The sequence below is a fragment of the Microtus oregoni genome, unplaced genomic scaffold (assembly GCF_018167655.1).
Source record: "Microtus oregoni isolate MIOR12 unplaced genomic scaffold, Mior012 000002F_ref0000024, whole genome shotgun sequence".
Taxonomy (NCBI): Eukaryota; Metazoa; Chordata; class Mammalia; order Rodentia; family Cricetidae; genus Microtus; species Microtus oregoni.
In genome coordinates this window covers 51,714,910-51,739,943 of record NW_024543061.1, presented here as the reverse complement: position 1 = coordinate 51,739,943, position 25,034 = coordinate 51,714,910, and the positions used below count along the sequence as shown (strand labels likewise).

The following is a 25,034-nucleotide window of genomic DNA, read 5'->3' as shown; positions in this document are numbered from 1 at the left end:
TTAATACTAACTCTAAGTCATTATTGTAATGGTAAAGTACTATCTAATGGTGATCAAAATGAAGTACAAAGTTGTTACTTCACTCAACTAAGAGTAACAAATGAGAATAAACAGCAATAGGGTGTGGGGTCAAAATCTTTCCAAGTAAGCCCATGTGGTGTGTCTTCAGGACAGCTACTGTCATTGTTGCTGTCTTGACTATATTGGACTTGCTTGAGAGTACTAATACAGCCCACATGGGGCTTTGAAGAATTTCCCATAATCTCCTGAAAGATTTAACAGCAAGGATCTATTGGCCAAATTAAAAGAAAACAGATTGCTTTGTGTAAATCTTAAATAGTCTTCATTTACATGCATTAAGTTGTTCAAAATATAAAATAAATTATAAAGGCAATGAAGCCACTAAACAGATAGGTGGTAAGCAATGTTATTCAATGCTTCTTGGACTGGGCTCTCTAAATGATAGAACTGGCCAGTTGGCTAATTCCACTGCCTGTTTTCTTGTGTCTGCTTTAGTGGTTACTGCATTTTCTGTGAGGTAGAGTTCAGACTTCCTCCATTTCACTTGTCCACTGCAGTTGAATAGCATTCTGGGAAGCTCCCGAAAGCAGAAACCAAAATAACAATCTGTGCTAGACTTTGAACATCAGAGCACCTAAGTTAAGTCTGTCTTCCTTGAGTAGGCTCTACTCTCCCTTAACACTAATGTTGGTGAATGCTATTGTAGCTAACTCACTTTCCCGACGAGATTCTTAAATCCAAGCCAAAGGGGAGGACATTTTGCTAGCCCTGTACTTCTCTAATGGTACTATACATTTAAGTAATTCTTACAACTCTAAAGCTTTTAGTTGAAAATCTGGTTAACAGTACAAATTGTTCTACATGCTTCTCTCTAGTATATAAGAAAACTAGTATTCCAATATGATTTTTTTTTCTTGTTGAAATGTATCTTTTGCTAGCATCTATTCTGTCAAGCCTTCAGAAATTCAGAACTGGGACTTTCTCACAATGATTTTTTTTTTTTGTAAATATTGGGAGTAGAGACTTCAAGATCTTGAAGATTGCACACAGCCTCATTAGACAGAAAGAAAAGAGCAAAGAAACACTTTTTTTTTCTAAATTTATTGGCTTTGAAGTTACAACAAAAGTGTAATCACTTTCTCAAAAAGTTAGACAGGGATCTTCCTTCCCTGCTCAACTGACCAAGAAATTCTGCCACTCGACAGAATTTTCCATATTTGAGTCTCTACTTCTCTATTTAAAACCAAGGATACTTCTTTCCCTCTGTGTTTTTCTCTCCATATAAAAATCTCACATTCGTTTCTTCCTCAGTACACACATCAGGTGGTCATCAGAGGCAAGCAGGCAGGAGAGGATGACTTCCTGTTACCTTTAGATCTTTTCAGTCCCCTACCCCCCACTACCACCACATATCTTTCAGGTGCTGTGAAGTGTGTGAGATGGGGTTGGTGAGATATGTGTGCCCACTGTCTGTTTCTTTCATGTCACAGTAGCAGTCTGGCATCATCTATTTCTAGACCCTGTGCTAACAGTGACAGTCTGACTATTTGGAGGAGCTCATCCTTAGCAATTAGAATGATTTATATCTAGGATTTTCTAAACCAATAGACATGAATTTTCTCAATAAATACTGATGCCTTCAAAATTCAGAGGAGCTTTATGCTGGTTAGGTGGCTTACTTATGGAGTTAGGGCAAGAACCTGAAGCTTAGGCCTCAAATATCTGCTCATTTTCAGAAATGGTTAAACATGGTACATGTAAGAGATCTTGAATTGCATTCATCAGGAGTCTTAATGTTTTCAAGACACAGTTTTTCTCTTACAACAATGAGCATTTCAATCACTGTCAGTATTGTCTGGTTTTTAATCAAGCTTCCCTCTTCCTAGATTATCCTCCATTGCTTTCCTTTGGACAGCATTTTCTGTCCAATTTCTACTTTAATTTTGGGGTTAGATAAGTATCTACCTTTGCCTAGCCACCTGTGTTGGAACATCTCTCAGTTTATGTTAATTGTTTTCCTTCTTTATACATTTTCTTTGAAAGCCAAGAATCGTTTTGTCATGAATATAATTCACAAGCAGTGTTTGCTACAATGAAGGTATTCAGATATATACTGTGAGATCACAATACATCTGGGGTAGCTTCCTGTTCCAGGACTGTCTTCTTAGGAAATCATTTCGCCACAACATAGTAATTGTCACTTTAAAAAATCAGAATTAGAAATAATCTCATTGCATCATTTATAATCTTGTGTTCGTAAGGATATTGATAACATGTTAAAAAATAGTCTAGGTCCCAAAATATTTCTCAGAGGGTAAGAGTGCTTGCCATGTTCCTGGCTACCTGAGTTAAATCCCTGGAACTCATGGTGAAAGGAGAGAACTGACTGCTGAAAATTGCCCCCTCTCCAGTAAATAAAAAATAATAAAATAGAAATGTAAAAGATCCTATTTTGTACTGGGCACTATTCTGAATAAACAATATTGCAAGTCAGATGCAATGTGACTTGTCATCTATAAACTTGTCTCTAATAAGAGAGGAAAGTTATGGAAATATGAAAGAAGAAAGACAAGCAAAATTCTGTGACAGTATACACATGGGATATTAAAAAACCGAAAAGAGAGGCAACCCCTTATTACCTGTAGTAATGAAGGTTGGAGACAAAGAAATATGAACATGCCTAAATTAAGTAAAGACATTATTTAAATGATGTTGGTCAATTCATTCAGCCACTGGAGAGATTAGAGAACCCACATCATAGTGTGGAAGTGTGGTTAGACAGGGAGAGAAGTCAGGCTGCTGGAATCAGAGTCTTCAGCAGGATGCCTCAATGCTACTATAGGCTCTGTTGGACATAAAAATTCAGAGGTTGAATAACTACAGCCAACTGATGCTGGATTCCATGTCTACTGGTAGAAATGGATACTGCTCTTGTGGTCAGTGCTGGTGTCAAGAAAATGGGCTTCCTGTTATTTTTGCTAGATGTTTCCATGATTCATTTACAGTGGTTATACCCAATTAGCAGAGCATATTCCTGTGAGGCTAGCAACATGAATATTGGGTGTTGTTAGCTTTATCATGATACACAGGGAAACTCCCTTCTGAGAACTTCTGCTGTCATTTGCTATGAGCATACCACATAGACTGGAACATGGCATATTATTAAAGAGACAAATACATACATTGTTGTATACAACAGCTGAGCAGGTAGCTTAGCAGGTGTATGTTGTACAAGAGTGTATACTGTACAAGTCTGAGGATCTAAGTTCGAATTCCCTTTTCACACATAAAAAAGCAAGAATCTTTGTATCTTAGTCCTACCACCTAGAATTAATTTGTTTTATTGTTTCTTTTCTACAATAGTGTATGCAAAAGGCGTACCATATTTTAAATAGTAACTGTATTTTAAATAGTAACACAAATTACCTACCTTGTGAGGTATTTAGTGATTCTATATTAAATGTAGATATTAGGATAGGTATTGTGGTACAAACTTTTAATTCCAGCACTCTGAAGACAAAGTCTATGAGTTTGAGAACGGCCCGATCATCATAAGATGTTTAAGACCAGTCAGGGCTATATAGGAGACTATGTCTAAATAAAATATAAAATGTAGATATTAAATATTTAAGACTAAAAGTTTCACAATTATGACTTTTGTAACATTTTTACACCATAACATTTAGTTTTTAATGGAAATGTCAATAAATAGCCTACAACAAGCCAGAGCAAAGAGATTTAGGTATAAATTTAGGGGACATAGAAGAAAAAATGCAACTTGGTGATTCCTTTGTTTTCCCCTAAAAGCAAGATGAAGAAGTATAATCCTTCCGTCTCTTCCTAATAAGTACTGGTTGCATAACTTCTGCATTCTAGGACCTGAGCTAGATGACAGGAGCACACACTTGATTTGGCCTTGTTGATCCGAAATGCACGTTATAAGACCAAGTGCTGCATCCAGGGCAGAAACAGGTAGGCAGTGCTATAAATTTCCATGATGAGGGTAAGAGTGAGAACGCTCTGATGTAAAGTGATTGCTGTAGAAGCTCCTGTTTTCCCATCACTGCCTCTCAAATTCATTGCCTCTTTTTCATTATTATGGTTATATATATACATATATAAATGCATAGATATGTGAAACATGACTGGCTGCATCTTCTTAGTGTTGCTGTTTTGTAACTTAGACTTCAGGGGTGAACAGTTTGTACTGGATTACAATTAGAAAGTGCCTCCCCGGGAAAAGTAATTATCCTCTTTCAGCAATCAGCGGTTGCCTATAGTTCTTGCTTTAGTGGTCAGGCCACAAGAAATTCCTTCCTTCCATATATAAAAAAAAGCTGTTAATGTTTGATGTAATTAGTTTCTTGGAGAATTCAAATATATCTTCTTTATGATATTATTTTCATATAGCACACCAGCATTAACATGTTGTTAATGACACAGTTTTAACCTACTTGTCTACTTTTTGAAACCTAAAAGAATGCTTGGACTACCCTTTTGATATGTCACAGTATTCACTGGAAACTGTTTCTTTATTTGGTATTATAATAATTATTTTCTAACCAAAGCTAAGTATTTTTATATGGCCTGGATTGTTTTTTGTTCGTTTGTTTTAGTTTTTTTTTTCATAATGGAAGCAAATATTATTTTGTTCCCTGAAAAATTAGGGAAAAAACAGCTTTGGTTGGCGTTGCATGAGTATCCATTGCAGGGCCACTTATGCAAATGTGGCTCTTTGATAGGAATGACATTATTGGAGAAAATCCTGTTAAAGTCTTCTTTAAAATCTCAGCATGATGTAGTGTCTGCACTCAGGTAAGTCTCCCAGAACAAAGCCTGAGGGGAAGGTTGTTGCCAGAAGAAAAGATGCCTAGTCTTCCACGTGAAAAAGTCCCTGTTGACAAGTGAAAAATGGGTTTGTGCTTGATAACACTGTCCTCTCTTCCAAAGGACCCATATTTGATTTCCAGCATCCACACAGCAACTTATAATTGTGTGTAGCTCTAGTCTGAGGGGATCTGATACCATCTTGTAGCCTCCTAGGGAATCAGACATGTGTGTTGTGCATACATGCACACTGGCAAAAGCCCCATACACATATAAGTAAATAGTTTAAAGGACCGAGTTAAAGTGTGGATTTTCCCCTCTGATGAAAGTATCTTCATGTGTTTATCTGGCAGTGATACCAAAGAGCTCAACCCTGTTTTGTCGCTATGAGCACTTGGGACATGCTTCCCTCCTAAAGTAGTCTCTGCCTTAGGCTTAAGAATCTCTTAAGCTTTGTGGTGAAAGCATTCTAAAATCAATATACATACATGAATAGTAATTCTCAGAATCAAACTCCTTAAAAGCAATGGAAGTTAAATCTTTGAGAATGAAACCCATACATATAAAATATATCCAATTGTGTGTGTGTGTGTGTGTGTGTGTGTGTGTGAGAGAGAGAGAGAGAGAGAGAGAGAGAGAGAGAGAGAGATTCTAGCTCATTTCTCTTCTTCTTACTTATATGGTGAAAACCAACTGAGAAAAATAACTCTACTACCAAAATAATTTGTAATTATGTCTGAAAGCGGACTATCAATTTCAGTCATTTTAAAATTTTTCAAGTTTAAAGAAATATTTATAGGGTCTTAGAGTGGTGCACTAATATCCAGGTGTGTCTGGGTATTAACTGCTCCCCAGTACAGCATCTAATTCATTATACCACTGCAATGAAGCAACCTTCACAAATCCCATTCCCTCTGTGTGGAATCTGTGGACTGGAGTGGTAAATCATGTATCAGATGTTTACAGTACAGAAGTAAGAGAGTCCATCACTCAAATCCAGGTCATTCTGACACTATATAAGTGGATTGCTTATTTCTATGACATAACACTTCACTTGTATGTGAGGAATGTGAACATCCCAGGTTCTTGTAAAAACTGGGCAGGTGCGGTGGTTTCATGTAATCCCGGCATTTATAAGATAGGGAAAGAAATCTTCAAGGCTAGTGGCCTAACTAGACTTTCAGGGACTGCCAAGCTCTGGGTTCAGCAAGAGATCTTTCCTCTTTCCTTGATGAATAAATACAAAGTGATCAAGGAAGGAGCTTGATGTTAACTTACACACACACACACACACACACACACACACACACACACACACACAAAGAAAGTGGAACAGACATTTCCACATGTGTGCTTACATCTGGAACTCTACATTCAGGCTTGCACACTACACATAAGTGAATTTATATACATACAAAGAAACAAAGGAATCCCACAGCAATTAAATGAACTTTTAACCTCATGTTTTCCTCTAAGTCACAGTGGATGAGCTCAGTCCATACCATGTAAACTGTAAATTCTCCCTGTCTCTTCTTTCTCCTTGTTTATCAGAGAAGGGTATTTATGAAGCACAAACCAAACTTACTGTTATTAATTGCACCTGCAACATGGCACAGATGGCTTATAACAATGCTCTGAATACTACAATATTTAGAACTAATCATGACATGTCACCAAATCTCCCATGTTTCCCTCTCTGTCTGCTGCAGCAGGTAGCTATTTTTTAAATATCATCCCCAAGGAGCATTTTCTCAGGTTGAAATATTTTATTTGAAATGACTGTCCCTGACACGATCTTGTTTTTGAGCTGAACACTTCAATATATTGCTAGTTAAATGCATAGTCTGGAACATGCATACAATATTACAAGTCATTCCTCTTTGCATTATATTAAGGAACTCTAATACCATATCTTATGCTTCCAACCAATGACACCAGAAATTGCAACCATATAACTGTCTCCCTGAGACCTCTCTATAGAACACAGTATCTTATAATGTCCTATAATCAGCATTTATCTTGATCCCAAAGCAAGAAAAGCGTTTTTTACTGAATATTCAACATAATAGTGACCCATGAAAACACTGAGTTTTTTGTGGGAGAATAATGAGCATTTTTTTGCGTGTCCAATACAAAATTTAGTGTTAAAATTGGGATCATTTTTAGTAATTAAACATTTCAGGATGGTGGATGGGTTTTATTTCTGAGCTACTGTTTTACATGCAATTTCTCTTGACCTTGCCTAACTTACTTATTTCCATTAAGATATCTCAGACATTTCTCTATGTCAACCTTATTTTGATCAAAGCAAGTTTGGAAGAGACAGAGAAAGGAATAAAAATAGCCATTACAGTGATTAAGTATCTCTTTGAGGACTCAAGAAATCTACTCCTAATGAATTCTGCATATCACAGCCTGTCACAAGGACAGAGTTAATATTTCCTGCCAGAGCAGAAGGTTTCTAACTGAATTATGGTAGATATTTTCTATTAGGACCACAGCAGCTACAGCTGTTGAATGAGAGACACATGTCCTCCAGTGAGAGTCCTAAAGATGTGTTCAGAGCCATAGGATGATCAACCAGAAACACCAGGCAAATCCAAAACAACAAGGGGGGTTTACATATCCATTTGAACCTAGAACTGATAATTCAGATGACTGTTGTTGGTGATTTATGACTATCTCAGTCAGAAGGCAGAAAGTAAGAAGGACCCAGACGGCCAGTGACACTTAAAATTGCATCAAGTGTTTATGCTGTGAGTTGAAAATAAGAGATTCTCAAAGAAACTTCTCTCTGCAGTCATGTGCAGGTTTATCAGCCACATTTACTAAATATGTCTATAGTGAAGGGTGTTGTTCAAGTCACTGTCATCAAGATGAATGAAGTATTTCCTCTTGAAATGGATCTTCTGCTCATTCACTGCCGGCTAACTACACTGGCCAGTTACCAATTTGATTATTGAATAAAATTCTCATAAACAAAACTGATTATTTTGCCTTAGCATAACTTCATAGAACCAGGCAGGGTGTGGGTAACTAAAATTCTAGCACCTAGAAGACAGAAATAGGAAGGTCAAAAGTTCATCGTTAACTAAATGGTGAGTTCAAGGATAGGCTAGGTTAAAGAGACCCCCATCAAAAGGATATCATAAAAAGAAACACAAAGAAATTCTCAAATTCATTATATACATAAAATTAAGACAGCTGGCAAACCACCAAAGCCCTTCGACTTTAATTTGAGCTGAATTAACAAATTTAAGCAAACCTATTCTTAGTAAGTGGTGCCAAATAGAATTGACTTCCTGAAAACAATCTCAAGTTCAAGCTCTACTTGCCTAAATACATTCTACCTCCTGGTTAGTTTTACTTGTTTCGTCTAAGTCATTCAGAAGCACCAGACACTCTTACAAAATCAGGGTGGCCCTGTGAAGGTGTTCATATAATTCTAAACAGTTCTCCCCACTTAGGAGAGAGACCAAGTGGAAATTGAATCATGGATGGACACAGACAGTCACATTTTCTAACTAACTATAAATAGATTGGAGGTCAGCTCTATATCTCTTAGGCAGAAGCTAAGTTCCCATTGTAGTGTTCATTCTGATCACATAGCCTGTTGATATCAAGGCGCTGCAGTTCCACATCTTTGAAAACCTCCTCAACAATAACAATATGGTATAGTTGAAAGCCTCAAAGTCGCAATTGCATGACTCAGGGGATATGAGATCAAGGGCATGGTCATTATGATGTGTACCATTTACTTAAAAATAGCTCAAGAAACACTGCAAGAGACAGATGATTGAAGAGTGTGAGTTTGGCAATGCAATCACGTCCTACCTGCCTCTTTGGAAATCTGTGTGAAGGACTCCACACCTTTCTCTCCATAGCTTCCTTCAGATGCAAGAGTAGACACATAATTCCAGCCCAAAGCCTTTACAATGTCAACCATGGCCTGAGCTTGAAAGGAATCAGGTGGGACCACTCGAGAGAAGAAGTCATAGCGCCGATCGTCACTGAGCTCGGGAGCCGTGGACGCGTAACTAATCTGAGGGATCTGAAATGACAAGAAAATACCATGTGAGAACACACCAGCAGGGTGTACAGACTCATGCACACTTAGGACAAGCCACTCAGAAGACTGTACTAGAACAGTGTACTGCTGGATGAGTATTCTTCTCAGTTATCATTTTACAAGTCCATACCACCTAGAGGCACCCAGACCCTTCTTAAAAGTAAAGGGCACTTTCTCTTGTGTCTTCCTGTTCTGCATTCCCTCCTTAAGAAAAGGAAGTGAGGATAGCAGAGTATCAGTATGGTAACCATCGTGGAGAGTTAAAATCAGTGGCTTCATACATCTACTAAGTATTGTAACAGGTACAAAACCAAAAGCAGCCCAACTGCCTTGTATCTAGAAGCCAGTGTAGTCAACAGAGGCTATCGTTCCTCATGAATATCATGAGACATTAGCACAGAGTCTTGAGGACTTGTAAGAGTATATCAACGTGAGTTCTATGTGGTGATTCATTCCCCAAATAACATTAAATAATATGTCTTAGTAGTGCTCTCAGCCCAGGTAAGGGCATTCCCTGGTACAAACATTTCACTCTGGTACAATGGTTCTCAAATAGTGGGTTGAGACCCCATTTGGATGTCACATATCACATATCCTCCATACCAGATATTTACATTACAATTTATAACAGTAATGAAATTAAAGTTATGAAGTATCAATGAAATAATTTTATGATTGGGATTCAGCAGAACATAAGGAACCATATTAAAAGACCAAAGTATTAGGAAGGTTGAAAACTCCTACTCTAGAGGTTCTCACACTTGGAAGGTCATCTCCAAAGCTTCGCACATTCTTTTGGAGTGCTAGAAGGCAACTGGCATTCCTGTTGTATGCAACTCACAAGGATTTGGGATTCGCTTATTTTCCCATTAGTGCAATATCAGTTCCTCTTACATGACAGGAATCTATTTAGTTGTTATATTGTTTTATAGTGCTTGTACCTATGAACACCAAACTAGGGAACCACAGGCAGAATTAGATATCAAATTCTCCTCTTCTCTTTTAGGGTGTGGAATTAATTTTGGGAACTATTTTATATTTAATTACTTGGTGACTCTGATGAATTGATTTTAAGTTAAATCAAAACCTACAAAGAGAGGATGTGTAACATATATAGTGTAGTGTAGTGTTTATGTCTGACTAGTACATAAACATATGAACATGTACACACACACACACACCATCTCAAATACCCTAAGAAATACCCTAAGGGAAGTTAAAATGTCACTATTGATAACAAACATGGCTTGGGACTTGGCATTAGGGGGGTTCACTGTGGTAGTTACCTCTACAATGTATTCTACCCCTCTTCCAATGTGACCAACTTGTTCTCTCTTCTAATTTCTAGAAGATTGTAATCTATAATTAGCAGTACAAGTAATTATGTGCAAGAATAATAAACTGAAAATATTGACATGAAAATTCTCCCTTTATTATATTTTCTCAGGTATCTAAATAGAATTTTTATCTTTGCTTAAACTGATCCAATAACTCATCTTTTTTGCCACAAACATGCCAAAGACAAACTCACTTTGACTTTCTAAGTTTAGAAAATTCTATTCAATATTAGCTATTTCTGTTTTTCCAAGTTATTTTCTTCTTTTGAAGCATGGCTATTACTGCTATAAAGATCACTTCTTACCCCACCTTTAAGGTTCAACATTAGCCTCATACAGACTGAGAAAGGTCAGATTTGCCCTGCTCCCCAACCCATAGTTCTGGTTGGCCCCACCATTGATGAGAAAGCTCTCTGCCTTGAACTTAAAGCACAAACCAATGCTAGGCATCCCTAGTCTCCTGCTGAGGTCTTTACCTGAGTAACTAACTCAATTGCAGGGCTATAGAGGGGCACTGGGAGTAAAATGAAAGATCACCAAGTGCTGGGATCAGAGCTGGAATCACTTGTTAGCTAGCACTTCTAGGCAGTGAATCTGTTGCATCATCAACTGTTCCCACAAGGCAGAAATGTGCATTGTTCATCGTGATGGCAATGCAGAGTGGGTAGTCCATACCCTGGGGGATAATTATGAGAGTACAAGAGAGTATATTACGCTAACTAAGATTATCCATTCTCCGTATTTAACTTTTATGGTTTTGGGAGTGTGATATGTCCCATACAGACTCATGTATTTTCACTACTTGGTCTCTAGTTGATGCAACTCGTCGGGGAGGTTCTGGGACCTTTAGGACACTGATCCTTGGGGGAGGAAGTCCATCACCAGAGGTGTGCTTTGAAGTCTTATAGCCTTGCCCCACATCCTGTTTTCTCCCTTTTCTGACTGCATGAGTGCCTGACAGGTCACTTGGCTTTTCCACCATGGTGGACTCTGTTCCCCTCTAGAACTCCAATCCCAAATTAAACCTTATTTTCCAAAGTTTCTTTTTATCAGAGTATACTATCAAAGGAACAGAAAAGTAATTAATATAATTTCCAAAATTCTCTATGGCACAGGTTAGCCTTCTCATCTGTGTACTAAGGCAAGGTAACAGTTTTACATTTATTGCAATAATGACTATGTTAGAAATAGCATCTATTATATCCTGAACTCTTTATCGTATACACAACATGTGCTATGAGTTTCATAGGGAATCCATCATTTGGTCACCAGGAATTATTCTTCAGTGTACTACATCATCATATACTAGATTATGCTACATGGTACTATATTTTTATTAGCTTGTTTTATAGAAGGAGCAGGCCCTGAGCCACAGAGTTCAACCATGAACTCACAGTACAGAGCTTTAAAATTAATAATCTCGCTCAAGCTTGAAAATGGACTATGAAAACAGCTGAACTCTTAATTATGCTAATTTCACTAAAATATTTAGTAATATGCATAACAGGAAAGCCGATGGATTATTAGAGTCTAAGAAGTGGGTATCTGCTCACAGCATTAAGTATATCATCACTGAAAGTCAATTTATGACTCATTCTGAGACAACTGTTTAATCAATTTGTTTAAACACCTTGGTGAAGTTCATACAAATACGTTAGCAGTTTGGGCTATGTGTGTGTTTATAGTTTGGAGACTTTAACTATTAGAGAAAGAAAATCTTCATTGATAGTGCTTCAGGTAGAAACATGGTGGAGAGAGGAGTGGAATTTGATAGAGTTTTCCTTACAAGAAATGAAAAGGTACAAGACAAAGCATGTCAAGACATTGCCATTAATTTTCACTTGATGAAATGAAGGAGCCTTGTGATGACGCACAGATGTTGTCCCTTCCCAAATCCTCCCTAGCTCTGAAAGTGGGGTAATAAATATATAGTCTACTACTACTCAAATTTTCAGTTACATTGCTGGAGAGAAACATCAGAATTATAGAATAATACCACAGAAAATCACCTTCTAAACTATGCACCAATTACAGGTATAAAAATCTTCGTAAAATAGATTCCTTTCTTCACTATCATCTATCTTTAGACAATGATTACTATTTGAGGTCTATCCCTTTCAGGATACATAAAAAAGAGTCCCCAGTCTAAGACCCAAATTTCTATTCAGGACCACGCACACCTCCTCTTCAATATTTTACTTACATCAACACCTGGCATATAACGATCCTAGAATAAGGAATTAAAGATCAAATGGATTTAACTTCTGAGATCAAAATGCATTACACAAAAATAATCCTTCTCGCAATAGAGATCAAAGAATGGAGGAATATCTACAACTGTGATACATGTTGCTGCATATTTACACAACAAGGAGGTCTTGTGCTTAGCTTCTTGCTTTCAAGCAGATTTTCAAGTTTATGTAGTCATTGTTTTGAGAATAATTATAATATTTAATCATAGAGCTAAAAAAGTCTCTTATTGCATTATTTATTCATCCTGATAAAAATTCACCTATCACAGAAGAACGATTCTGTTAATGATGTGTATAAAATAGGATTAGAAGCAACTGCAACCTACTCTGTGTGGAATAAAATTTGGAATACGTTTTTGCTTTGTTTTAGAAAATTAATGATATATTATTATTATTGAAAAATGCGGAGAGTGAAAACTAAAAATACAAGATAATTTTAATCTCTGGCTTTCTGATAATGTTTTGTTAAATCGTTTTTGTACCTTTGCATTTGCATACACACATGTGTGACAAAAACATGAATTTCATTTCCACCTCCTTTCGATGCACCTTCCTCACCTACCTCTCCCTCTCTCCATCCCTCCCCCCTCCTCTTCCTGTGTGTATGTGTGTGTACACATAATTTTCTGTAACATAGACATTTAGTCTCAGCTCACATTGCTAAATCTTTAAATCTTCACACCATTCAAACTAAAAGAGAAATCCTCAGAACTAATTGAGTCATTGTGTCCATCCATCAGGTTTCATAGAAATTTCAAGGTTGTACATTCCAAGTATCAGAATATTCATGGTTTTTCAATGAAATCTCTTCGCATTATTTTACGTTGATCAATGAGATAGAAAACCAACTCAAATGCTTTCCTTGATGTACCAACACTTTCCCTTAAAGCAATGATTCTCAACCTGTGGTTCGAGACCTCTATAGGGGCACATATCAGCTATTTCTATTATGTTTCATAACAGTAGCAAAATTACAGCTCTGAAGTAACAACGAAGATAATTTTATGGTTGGGGGTTAGCACAACATGAGGAACTGTACTAAAGAGTCACAGCCTTAGGAAGGTTGGGAACCACTGTACTGCTGATCATGCTTTGCTTCCCTAAAGACTGCTCATTCTTGCTGTACACTAAATTTTTCTTTTTAATTCATTACTGTTGGGGTGTGGGGATAGCCACACATGCCAGTGAACATTTCTTGAGTCCGGGAGACAACTATGTGGAATTGGTCTTCCACCTCTTGTGGGTTCCAGAGACTGAATTTAGGCCGGTAGGCCCTAAAGTCAGGTGTCATTCAGAGCCATCTCACTTATCTACATATATTAAATACTGAGGTAATCTTTTGATATTTGAAATGTGACTTCTAAGTAAAGTTGTTAGTTCTCAAATCTGGGGCCAGCGCTTAACTATATTACCCTTTAAGGGATCAGAGTGTGTTAAAACTCTATTAATTCTTACATGTGCCTTCTTTTTAACTGACCTTTAACAAATATTATGAGCAATCCTATATGTGTATTTTTGATATAAACTTCAGAATAACTTAGAATAAGTTCTAAAAACTTGCCCAAATTACCCATTAAGATTTGATGAGAATTGCATTATAGCCATATATTAGGTTAGAACTTAGATTGTATAATGCTGTATCTTCACTTGTGCGAATGGTGAAATATTTTGGAAAGGATTAGGAGGGTAGAATTGTTGGAGAAGGTGTGTCATTAGGGATGGGTTAGCTTTGAGGTTTCAAAAGCCCATGTCATTCCTAGTTAGCTGCTTTTCACTGCCTCTTGTTTGTGGGTCAGATATGAGCTCTCTCAGCTACTGCAGCAGTACCATGTTAGCTAGCCTCCTGCCTTGCTGACTCTCATGTTGGTCATGTATTCATCCTCTGAAACTGTGGTGCCCCTATTAAAAACACTTGCTTCTATAAGTTGCCTTTATCATAGTTTTTTTATTTGTTTGTTTTGGTTATGGCAATAGAAAAGTAACAAAGACACCCTCTTGAGTTGTTTGTCAGACATGCCCTGAAATCCTCTAAACAATACAACCTATTACCAGTGCTTTAGTGGTCCACAGGAACTTAATGATAAGATCTTGGTACTGAAGGTACCACTTGCTTTGATCAGAGGGCATGAAAAAAAGCTGGTGCTGAAACAGGAGCTTCTTCTGTGCTGCCTAACTTTCAGATACATTATAGCACTAGTAAGGCTGCTGAGGGGGAAAAAATCATCAGCAATCTTACCTAGCTATGACCTGTCAGTTACAATAAGGACTGGTATGGCTAGATGTGTCCATAGGTGTAATAGTGAAACAGACTTTAATGGGGATAAACATTTACTTTCTGTGAAAACCTGTGCGTTTTACACCTGACCACCGAGCCATGATTGGTGAGCTCAGAGGTTCCAGGGAGGAACCATTATTTTAATAAGAAGCATAATATCAAAGTGCCCTCCAAATTCATTTATCTCTACCCATAGATTTTTGCAGGTTTCAGATATCATCAAAGAAGTTTCTTTGTGCAGGGATTGGTAGTTAAGGCAGAAACTCATAAATGGTCAGTGTGCAAATAATAAGTATCCATCAAGTTTTTAAACATAAAAGGATCCTTCTTACAAATATTATACCTGTCCTACTAAGGCTTATACACCATTGTGAAAGAGGGACAGGAAAGATTAGATTATTTCCAACGGTCTGGGAAGACCAAACTGAAACAATGTCTTCTGTATAAACTCATAAAGTAGTGGTTGTCTATACAGGACCTGCCCAAGATCAAACCATTCAACATTCCAAATGAGAAAGTGAGGGACTTATGAGAGTAGCTGAGTAGCTACTCATAATTGATAGCTTTTGATTGAAGGAAAATTAGCTTTTCTTTAAAACTAATGCTCCAAGTAGATCAATCAAGCTCTAGTTAAATGGTAAAATGGTCATAAGTAATTGAAAACAAATACTGGAGTTGGTATAATATAAAAAATAAAAAATTGAGGTGGGATAGGGATATTGAGGTTGGAAATGGGAGAAGTTAGGAGGAAGAATCCATACTGCATATGATTTAAAACATTATATATTCATGTGAACTTCTCAAAGAATTAATAAAAATATATTGCAAAAATTTCATTCACTCATTTCCATTATTTATTCCTAGTAATGTCAAATAATTGTTTCGATCTACGGTTTGCACATTGCTTATTAACTTTCTTTCAAAATAATTTTATTTTTATTGAATTATGTATGAGGTAAAATTGATATTCTCATTTATCTTGCTTGTAAGCACAAATATATTAATTTTGCTTATTTATTTTTTAACTTGGATCCTTGTTAAAACTATTATTAATTTGAGAAGGTTTCGATTTATTTTCCTGGGATTTCCAAGTAAACAAGTCATATTATAATAATGTTTAACTTTACATTAAGTCATTTTTTGGATTACGTATAAATATGTTTGACCATGTGCATATGAGCATACAAGTATTCAGGTATCCAACAAGTCCTGATGAGGGCATTGGATGCCCTGGAGCTGAAGTTACAGGTGGTTGTGGGCTGTCTTGCACAGGTTTTGAGAAGCTGAGTTCAGATATTTTGAAAGGACAGTATGTGTTCCTAATTGCTGAACAATATCTCTGCTCCTATTTTGCTTCCTTAATTAAGTACATCACCTAAAAGTCTTAGAAAATATAAGACATAGTGAATGGGGCAAATTGATATTCCTCTTCTCATTATCTAAAGCTAAATATGTTCCTTATGTATTAAAAAAAGACTTTCAACTAGAAATCAGAAGAATTTCTAAGTCATCTAACCTACAGTCTTTCCCTTATATATAAATTTATCACTTTTTCAACAAAACTCAATGGTACCTTTCCCAGTTTCTGCCACTATGCTTTTCCAAGTTTCATGGAAGCACTTACTTTATACTATTAATACAGGACATTGGTACATTAAATTTTGGCTGCTAAATTGACTGGATCTAAAATCAATAATGTGGTCAATTGGTATTAGCTCTTCTTTGAAATTCTGCTAGAATTCTTTGCTGAAACCATATCTTGGGCTCTTTTTAAGTTTGGAGACTTTGGCTGACTGCTTCTATTTCCTTAGGGGTTATAAGTCTATTTACATTATTTATCTTTGTATTTATTTAATTTTAGTATGAGATACTTATCCAGAAATCTGTTTGTTTTTTTTTAGATATTCCAATTTTGTGGAGTATAGGTTTTTGAAATTTGATCTGATAATTCCCTAGATTTTCTCAGTGTCTTTTGTTGTGTCTCTCCTTTCATTTCTGATTCTGTTTGTTTGGATATTCTCTCTCTCTCTCTCTCTCTCTCTCTCTCTCTCTCTCTCTCTGTCTTTTGGTAAGTTGTATATGTGGGTTTTTTTTAGGCTGATCTCTAATATATACAAAGAACTCAAGAAACTAGACATCAATATACCAAATAATCTATTTTAAAAAGAGAGTACAGATCTAAATACAGAATTCTCAACAGAAGACTTGCAAATGGCCAAAAAGCACTTAAGGGATTGCTCAGTGTCCTTAGCCATCAGGGAAATACAAATCAAAACATTTCTGAGATACCATGTTACACCTGTCAGAATGACTAAGATCAAAAACATTAATAACAGTTTATGCTAGAGAGGATGTGGAGTAAGGGGGACACTCATCCATTGCTGGTAAGTTGCAAATTGTTACAGCTGTTTTGGAAATCAGTATGGTGGTTTATCAGAAAATTGAAAATCAATCTATCTCAAGCCCCGGTGATATCACTCTTGGGCATATACACAAAGGATGCACACTCATACCACAAGGACATTTGCTCAACTATCTCATTGCAGAATTATTTGTAATAACCGTCAATTGTATAGGTATTTATCTGCTTGGGAGCATTTGAACATGAATGCAAGGACCTATGGTGTTATCCAGAAGGGCAGTTCCCGGGGCTGTGAGTGCTCAATATGGGAGTAAAGATAACTCCTCAGATGGTTTATTAAATTCACTATGCTTATGTAAATGATGCCCAAGTTCTGTTTTAAAAGAAGCTCAGTCTTCTCTGCTGAGATATCACCAGGTTACTGGAGATGTTAATTCTCAGGCTGATAAACTGGTAATAAGCTGATTTAGGAAAGATGGTATAAGTTTGTTTCCACGTGAGCCTATGTGTCTTACATGTGCTTCAAGACTTTACAAGGAGTTTTGGTTTTCTCTCTGGAGATTAGAACTACTTCTTAATTTACATGAAGCTTGAAGCTGACTCATCTTGTTTACTGCTTCATATTAATCCATACTATATTATAAAACACAATCTGAAAAGTCTTGGAAAAAATAACTGAGTAGATTTTCACTTATACAGTGGAGCAAAGATATTCTGGACTCTTAAGAATTCCTTATAAACTGCAAGTATGCAACCTGCCTACGCTCAGTCATTATTGCCAGCAAGAATGTACAAACCTGAACAGGTCGATAACTCCAAGAAGATATTATATTTTGGACACAGAAAGACAGGTGTGTATTAGAACTCACAGTACCACAGTGTATGCCTATGCCAAACCAAATTTCATCTTGGAGAGGGGAGTTGGGCTTTATGTTTTACCACTAGCTGCAGAGTTATTGAGAACTATTAGGTTATGAGAGTGGAAGAATATAGTTCCTCTAAGAGTATAATTAGGTACTGAGAAAGGAAGAGTATAGTTTTCTTTAAGAGTGTAGTTTCTGATAAGTCATCCATGCTCCATTGTAAGACCACACATCTAAGTATTTTGAGGAGCACAAATTGGTCTTGAAGGGTCAAAATCAAACAAACAAACAGAACAAAAAAACAACAACAAAACTGGGCCAGTAATGGAATGGGTAGACCTGAGGAGAGTTAGGGGTGAGTATGATAAAGTCATGTTGTATAAAACTCCCAAAGAATTAAGTATAAAAGAATTCCTTAGTTTATAAAGCTTAGTCAGCAGAACAGACTTTAAAAATGTAAAAGATAGACTCACTGCTTTTCCTTTTCCTCCACAAATAACCACTGTCCACCTTTGTGCAGTTCACACTCACACCCATGGTCCTCTAGGCTTGTTCTTCCATTACAACATTTCACATTTAGTGGAAGATTAAATTCTATCCCTAAGGTGGGATCTCCAAACCAATGCATATTCTCTCTCTCTCTCTGTCTTTCAACTGTCTTCATAAAAACAACCATAAAATAAAATTCTGTCATAACTTTAATTATGTCTTCTAGGACGCAGCTTACCTGACACTGATGATAAAATGAAAATCTAGTTTCACATAATTAAGTTTTGAGAACAAATTTTTCTCATGCTTCAAAATTATCACATATGAAATTTATGTTGAACTAAACATTTGTGATGATTCCTAAACAATACTGAAACAAACAGATCACAAATGCAGCAAGAAAATGTTTCCGGGGCAACATTGCTCAAATCCATACCTTATGCTTAAGAGCAAATGTCAAATTAGTATTTTCGTTAATTCCATCATTCTCATCTTTCAAAGCCATGTATGGTGCAACAAATACCATTTAAGGGAAAAACAAAACCACCAGAAATCAACTTTTAGAATAATTAAATTGGACTTTTTTTTTTCAACCACACATCAGACAGAGGGCTGATCTCCAAAATATATAGAACTCAAGAAATTAGACATCAAAATATCAACTAATCCAATTGGAAAATAGGGTACAAATCTAAACAGAGAATTCTAACAGAAGAATCTCAAATGGCCAAAACACGCTTAAGGAAATGTTCAACATCTTTAGCTATCAGGGCAAATCAAAATGACTCTGAGACACTTATTTTTTATTGTTGCATTTAAAAATTATTTTAGCTTTATTTCTTTTAAATGTATAAATATTTTGCCCCTCACCGTGTGTATGCATGTAACACATGTGTCCCCGATGCCCCCAGGGGGTATCTATCAGATCCCCTGAAATTCCAGATCTGAATTCATGGAAAGTTGTCAGCCAGCATGTGTGTCTGGGAACCAAAGCTCTCTCTTAAAGAAGCTGGGTACTTACATGATGAGCCATTGCTCTAACCCTAAAACTGAACATTAAAATAAATCACATCACACAAGTGTTAGGAAACACTTTATAAATACCAGTATTCTTAGCTCACAAAACAAGGAATTGGAGCATATGAATGATTTTGATATTGAATAATAATAATAAAGAGATAAAGTAACCACAGTTAGTGTCACACATCACCACTAGGAGGTGCTCTAAATTTTTGTCCAAGTCTATTATTTGCTCTGAAAAATAATGGTTTACTGGAAGGTTTATATAAGGCTATTTTTTTCCTTTTGTCTGGAACTGTTCTATTTTGTGGCATTGAGCTTCTCAATTCCAATTAAACAACTAAGCTTGTTACAGTCTTTTTATTATTCTTCCTCTTCCTCCAGTGTACTTAACTTTATGGAGTGCAAGGTCTTTATGTATCACCCCTTCATCACTGGAAGAATTGGAACAGGATCGGTCTTTTTGAATGAGTTAGACAGAAAATCAATGAATAGGATAATGCTGAGAACACACTCCGTGCACATGGTTCCTGTGGTCAGAGGGCTGTAAAGCTCCAAGAGTTGCTACTTCCTGGAGGACAGGCGATGGAGGACAGGCCAGTGACAGGCACTACGAACAATACTTTTTCCCTCCCTTTCTTACTCCTGGAGATTTTTCTTGGGATTTCTTTCCTTCTCATTAGAATATAAAACAACAAGGCTGGCATATTAATGTTCTAAAGAATAAAGAGTTGAAGTGAGGCATCTCACAGCCTCCTCCCTCTGATTTCCCTATTAGGTCTTTGTCTTATTCCTAAAGAGCATGTATTATGGTACCTGCAGCCTCCCCCATCATCACTCAGTCTAGTGTCAGTCTAGAGTTTGTTTTATAAAAAGGTTGGTCCTATCCTGACTTTTCCTTAACACCTAAGAAACAATGTATTCAGACATAGACAGAAAGCAAGATATGTTGGATCTTGCAGTCTTAGTTCTAGCTAAATTTCTTTACTTCTTGTTACCATTTACTCTAAAGCTAAAAAAAGTCAAAGATACTAAGAAATCTAGAGAAAATAACTTTCATATATAAAATATACAAAATCAAATATTATGAGTGTGTGATATAGCTCCATTATCTAAATGTGGGGAAGACTGAGCCATTTAAAATCTAATTCTATCCCTTAATTTTTACATAATCAACAACTAGGCAAACTGATGTCAGCTTGGAAAAATACTCCTACAGACAATAGCTTATTGTCAACATCTGTTAAGATAGCCCAAGTCTGTGTCCAGATGTGCTTCTGCCAACATTACTGCACAGGTTTGGAAAGTCAAAATGGGTGCCATTACTCCAGGACAAATGTAATTCTCAACAAAACATATTCCAAAGCATTTATATCAAGAAAAATACAGGTTCACTTATCCAAAACACAAGGGAGGGAGACAGTTTTGGATTGTGATTTCTGCGCATCAACGTTTGCTCTTGGACAGTCTATCCTTCCTCTTAACATAATATGGACAGCACCTTTAACAAGGTCAGTCATCGAGTTTCTGGGAATTTGAATAAAGTCTCTTTGTTCCTGCGGACTCTACATAGTCAGGGAAGGCAATACAAAATGTAAGAATACTTGTTCCAGAGGGCAATTTCTACAAACGTTGTAAAAGGCAATTTTTGGAAGTATCATGTGCAATTAAGATAATGCTCCTGTGTACCTGTAGAGATATTAATGAACTCCCAGTGGGGCATTATTAAGTTCACAGTCAGCAGTAATTTTGCTCTTATTTCTTATTAAGCTTTATTGATATGGATCCGCCCAAAAGGGAAAATGGTTGAATAATCCTTTCAGGCTTATTCCTTGAAGCATCACTCCTTTCAACTTATAATAATATCCTCCACAGATACCATCTCCTCTCCTATTAGGAGAGCTAGGCATCCGTTCTGAGTTTCAACAGTGTGGATGCCCAAGTACTGAGAGATGACTGCAACTTTTCACTAAGCTTTTACTCTGTAATTTTACACAACTTCACTTGTGAAAGAGATCCTTGCCAGTTCTTCTGACTCCTTTCCCACACAATGTTTACTTCTTCAACTATAAATCATTAATGGCCACCAATATTTGTTTAACTGGTATTTATTCTTTTGAGACCCAAGAAGTTTTTTCAGGAGTAGGGGCTGTGCTTCATTGTCCACAGAACATGTGGAAAATATGATAATTGTTACTTCTATGATTTTTCAATGTCCTTAGATGGATCACTGGGATATGAATACATATATATTCACATATATACATATATATTTACATATGTATGGATTTTTCATCAACTTTGTTAAGTTAAAACATTAATAACAAATTCACTTTTTGCCTACACAACACCCATTTCCTTTTATTGATATCTCTCTAATGCAATGGAGACCACCTCCAACCTCCCAACCTTTCTACATCCTGTTTCTACCATATTCAGAATACTCAGAATTTTATTGTTGACAAAGGTAACTCAGGTCAGCCTATAAAACAGGAGAACCATGCAGCCTAACCTGGACCTTGGGAACAATGGGGGACTGTGAAATCATAATACCTGAACAAATGCAAATTATGTTTGTTCTTCCTGAAATGACTGGGGAGAATTGGAACAAGGCTATAGTGAATGATAAAGGTATAACAGGATTGTTTTCCAGAGTAAGGGAAACAAACATAAGTGGCAGCTCAGAGCTGGGGAATGTGAGGCACAAAGGCCAAAGGTAAAATAGCATCCAGATCAGAAACTAGACAGAAAGCTTAATCGTTCAGATGCTTCCAACTTTTCCAGAAGTTATGTTTCCAGAAGGTAGAACTTTTTCAAGTTATATTTCTGGCACCCATGCTGTGTGCCTTACAATCATGTGTAACTCTGGCTTCAGAGAACCTGAAACTATTCTCTGTCCCCTGAAGATACTGTATACATGTAGCCTATATGCACTGGCAGGCAGGCAGGTAGGCAGGCAGACTTTCAGACACCCTCACATGTGCACACATGCACACACACACACATTGATGATGAACACAAATTTTAAAAGGAATAGCAGTTATGGGGCCATCAAGCTAAACATACTACCCAAAACCACATTCCCACCCATGAAAAGAGGTCAACTATATGATCTCAAGATTCATCCCAGGATAAAAAGCTACAAACTGGAAATTACACATCCCCTACTCACACATCCCACTGTGTTACTTGCTGAGATAAGCTCTGTAGTTCCACTTCTGTAGGGGCTGTCTTTGTGGTATGAAATGGGCTTTATGAGTACTTCTGCATGTTATAGACATACCACACAATGTGTCTATGACTCATATACTGTTCAGTATAAGTCCCTTGAGGTCCTTTCTCTCTCAGTGTGGCACTACCAATGTCATGGGCACTCTGGAGATATGGAAAGAAAAGGCAGAACATTATATTTTTGAAAAGAATGTTCCTAATAGTCTAGGAACTGTCTTTAGCCAACTATAATACAAAGAAAGAAAACCATTCAAAGAAAGGGTTTATTTTTATGCTCTCTAATTTTATTAGCTATGACTGAACCTTAGATCCCATTCAGGCTTCAAGACAAAAGTCCCCTGAAAAGATATTTGGTATAATAGACACTGAAAGTTGAGTTTTGAGACTGTCACTAGCAATGTCAATGTCAAGCAATCAACATTTCTCAATCTCAGTTCTACTCTCTCGTGTGGCAGACAGAAGAACTCCCAACTGTCAAGTATGGTATCCTCTGTCCTGCATTTTCCAGATGCTAGTAACATGTTCACCAGTTGCCACAACTGAAATGTGTCTAGAGACTGAGGGGGCAGGTCACTGGTTAAGGCTATGCATACCATGCCTGAGTTTGATCCCGATACTCCAGGAGGTTGGGGAGGCAATCACAGGAAAATATAAAATACTCCATTGTGGGTAGAAGATGAGAGGAATGGTGAGCAGCATGACCTCATTTGATGGTCACCTGCCAGGATAATGACACAATTTTAATTATGACACCAAAGTCACAAAGCATAAATGCAAAATAAGTTATTTTTGATGTTTTATAGACTGCTCTTTACTTTTTGCTTTCTACTGTGATTACTTCCCAACTATCAGCTCTTCGTACTCACAGCTCACTCCCCTTGTCATCTGATCCCACAGAGGAATGGACCACAACAACACATTGAAATGCTTAGTCCCATGTAGGTACCTATCTGGGAATATTTTAAATGGAAGAGATGATACTTTAAAGAGAATGGAATTAAGCCCAAATGATTTTCTGAGGACCATTCAGCAGCTTCTTATGTTTGATCTAGTGTCAAGGAAAAAAAATCTTGATCAATTATGGCTGCCATGTAACCTTTCTGTATAAATAAAAAGTAAATAAATGGAAAGGAAAGGAATACTCCTAGGTATGGTGGGGAAAAAAAAGTTTATTGTAGATAAAATGGATAGCATTGCCAGAGGCAGCAACATCTGGAAGAGTTCAGAGTGAACATGACCAGAATAAGCTGGGTCATATAGGGATAGGGAAGGGGACAGATTAAGGGAGTAAGGGGAACCGTGCACACCAGCCAGGAGGCCAAACCTACAAGTGGGCCTGATAACCACAATGCCTGGATTTTGTAGAAAAGAGCCTCTGGGGGAAGGGCAGCCCAGCCTTTGAGCTGGTGAGTTCAGCCCTTGAGCTGGTGAGTTAAGGGTAGAGGATGGGTTATGCCAGCCTTACCTTGTAACAAGTAGGGGCTGAAGAATACTGGGAGAAAAGGACAGCCAGGTCCAGCTTTGATATATTAAATAGGTACCCCAGCATTTTTTTGGTCCCGGGTTTGAAACTTTACACTGTAATGTTTCAGAAGCCAGTTTGGGGTCAGGAAGAACCAGGTTAAAGTTGGTTCATTTCAAATAAAACAAGTGGTATTCCAGAAGGGAAAGAGTAGTATGCACTGACCCATATATTAGCAGACAAAAAGATTTACTTGTTAGAGTTACTTATTCATTAATTTCTCCCTTATAAAATAAATTACTCTCTGGCTGCATTTATTTTTACTTTGTGATAATTATAACATAGGCAAACAATTGGGCATTTCTTAATGCAGAAGAGGTAAGTCTTAAGACTTCATGGGGTATAGCCCCTTGTCATTTAGTTCCCATCATATCATATCATATCATATCATATCATATCATATCAGTTTAGTGGCCTGTTCTGTTTTAGCTTGCAAATCTTGAACACTACAGCTCACCAGTAGTAAGGTCTAGACAAGCTCATGGGCTCCTAGGACTTAAAAGATGTATCAGTAGCTCCTTGAGAGAATGTGCTGCTGTTATTCTGTATGTGGAGAGAAATATAGCTTTCAATGCAATATTTGACTGAATTTCTTCTTCCCACAAGAATGTTTATGTTAATATTATGGTTGCTGCTGTCCAGAAACCTCTCAGTAGGAAGTACAGTTTTACAGAATAGAAAGAATCACTGAGACTGGAATAATGAATGAATGAAGGTTGAGAGTATGTAGGATACAAGGGACAGCTATTATTTAAGCTGATCTTGA

The 25,034-nt window shown here is 36.9% G+C and overlaps 1 protein-coding gene across 7 annotated transcripts in view; it reads right to left on the bottom strand.

Moving 5' to 3' along the window:
- Grm7 (glutamate metabotropic receptor 7) overlaps window positions 1-25,034 on the bottom strand; it is a 902,923-nt gene that overhangs the window by 599,772 nt on the left and 278,117 nt on the right. For all 7 annotated transcript variants that reach the window (XM_041633580.1, XM_041633594.1, XM_041633599.1 and 4 more), the window contains exon 2: window positions 8,683-8,899. In XM_041633580.1, the coding sequence (XP_041489514.1) occupies window positions 8,683-8,899 (217 nt within the window). The remainder of the gene's footprint in view (window positions 1-8,682; window positions 8,900-25,034) is intronic.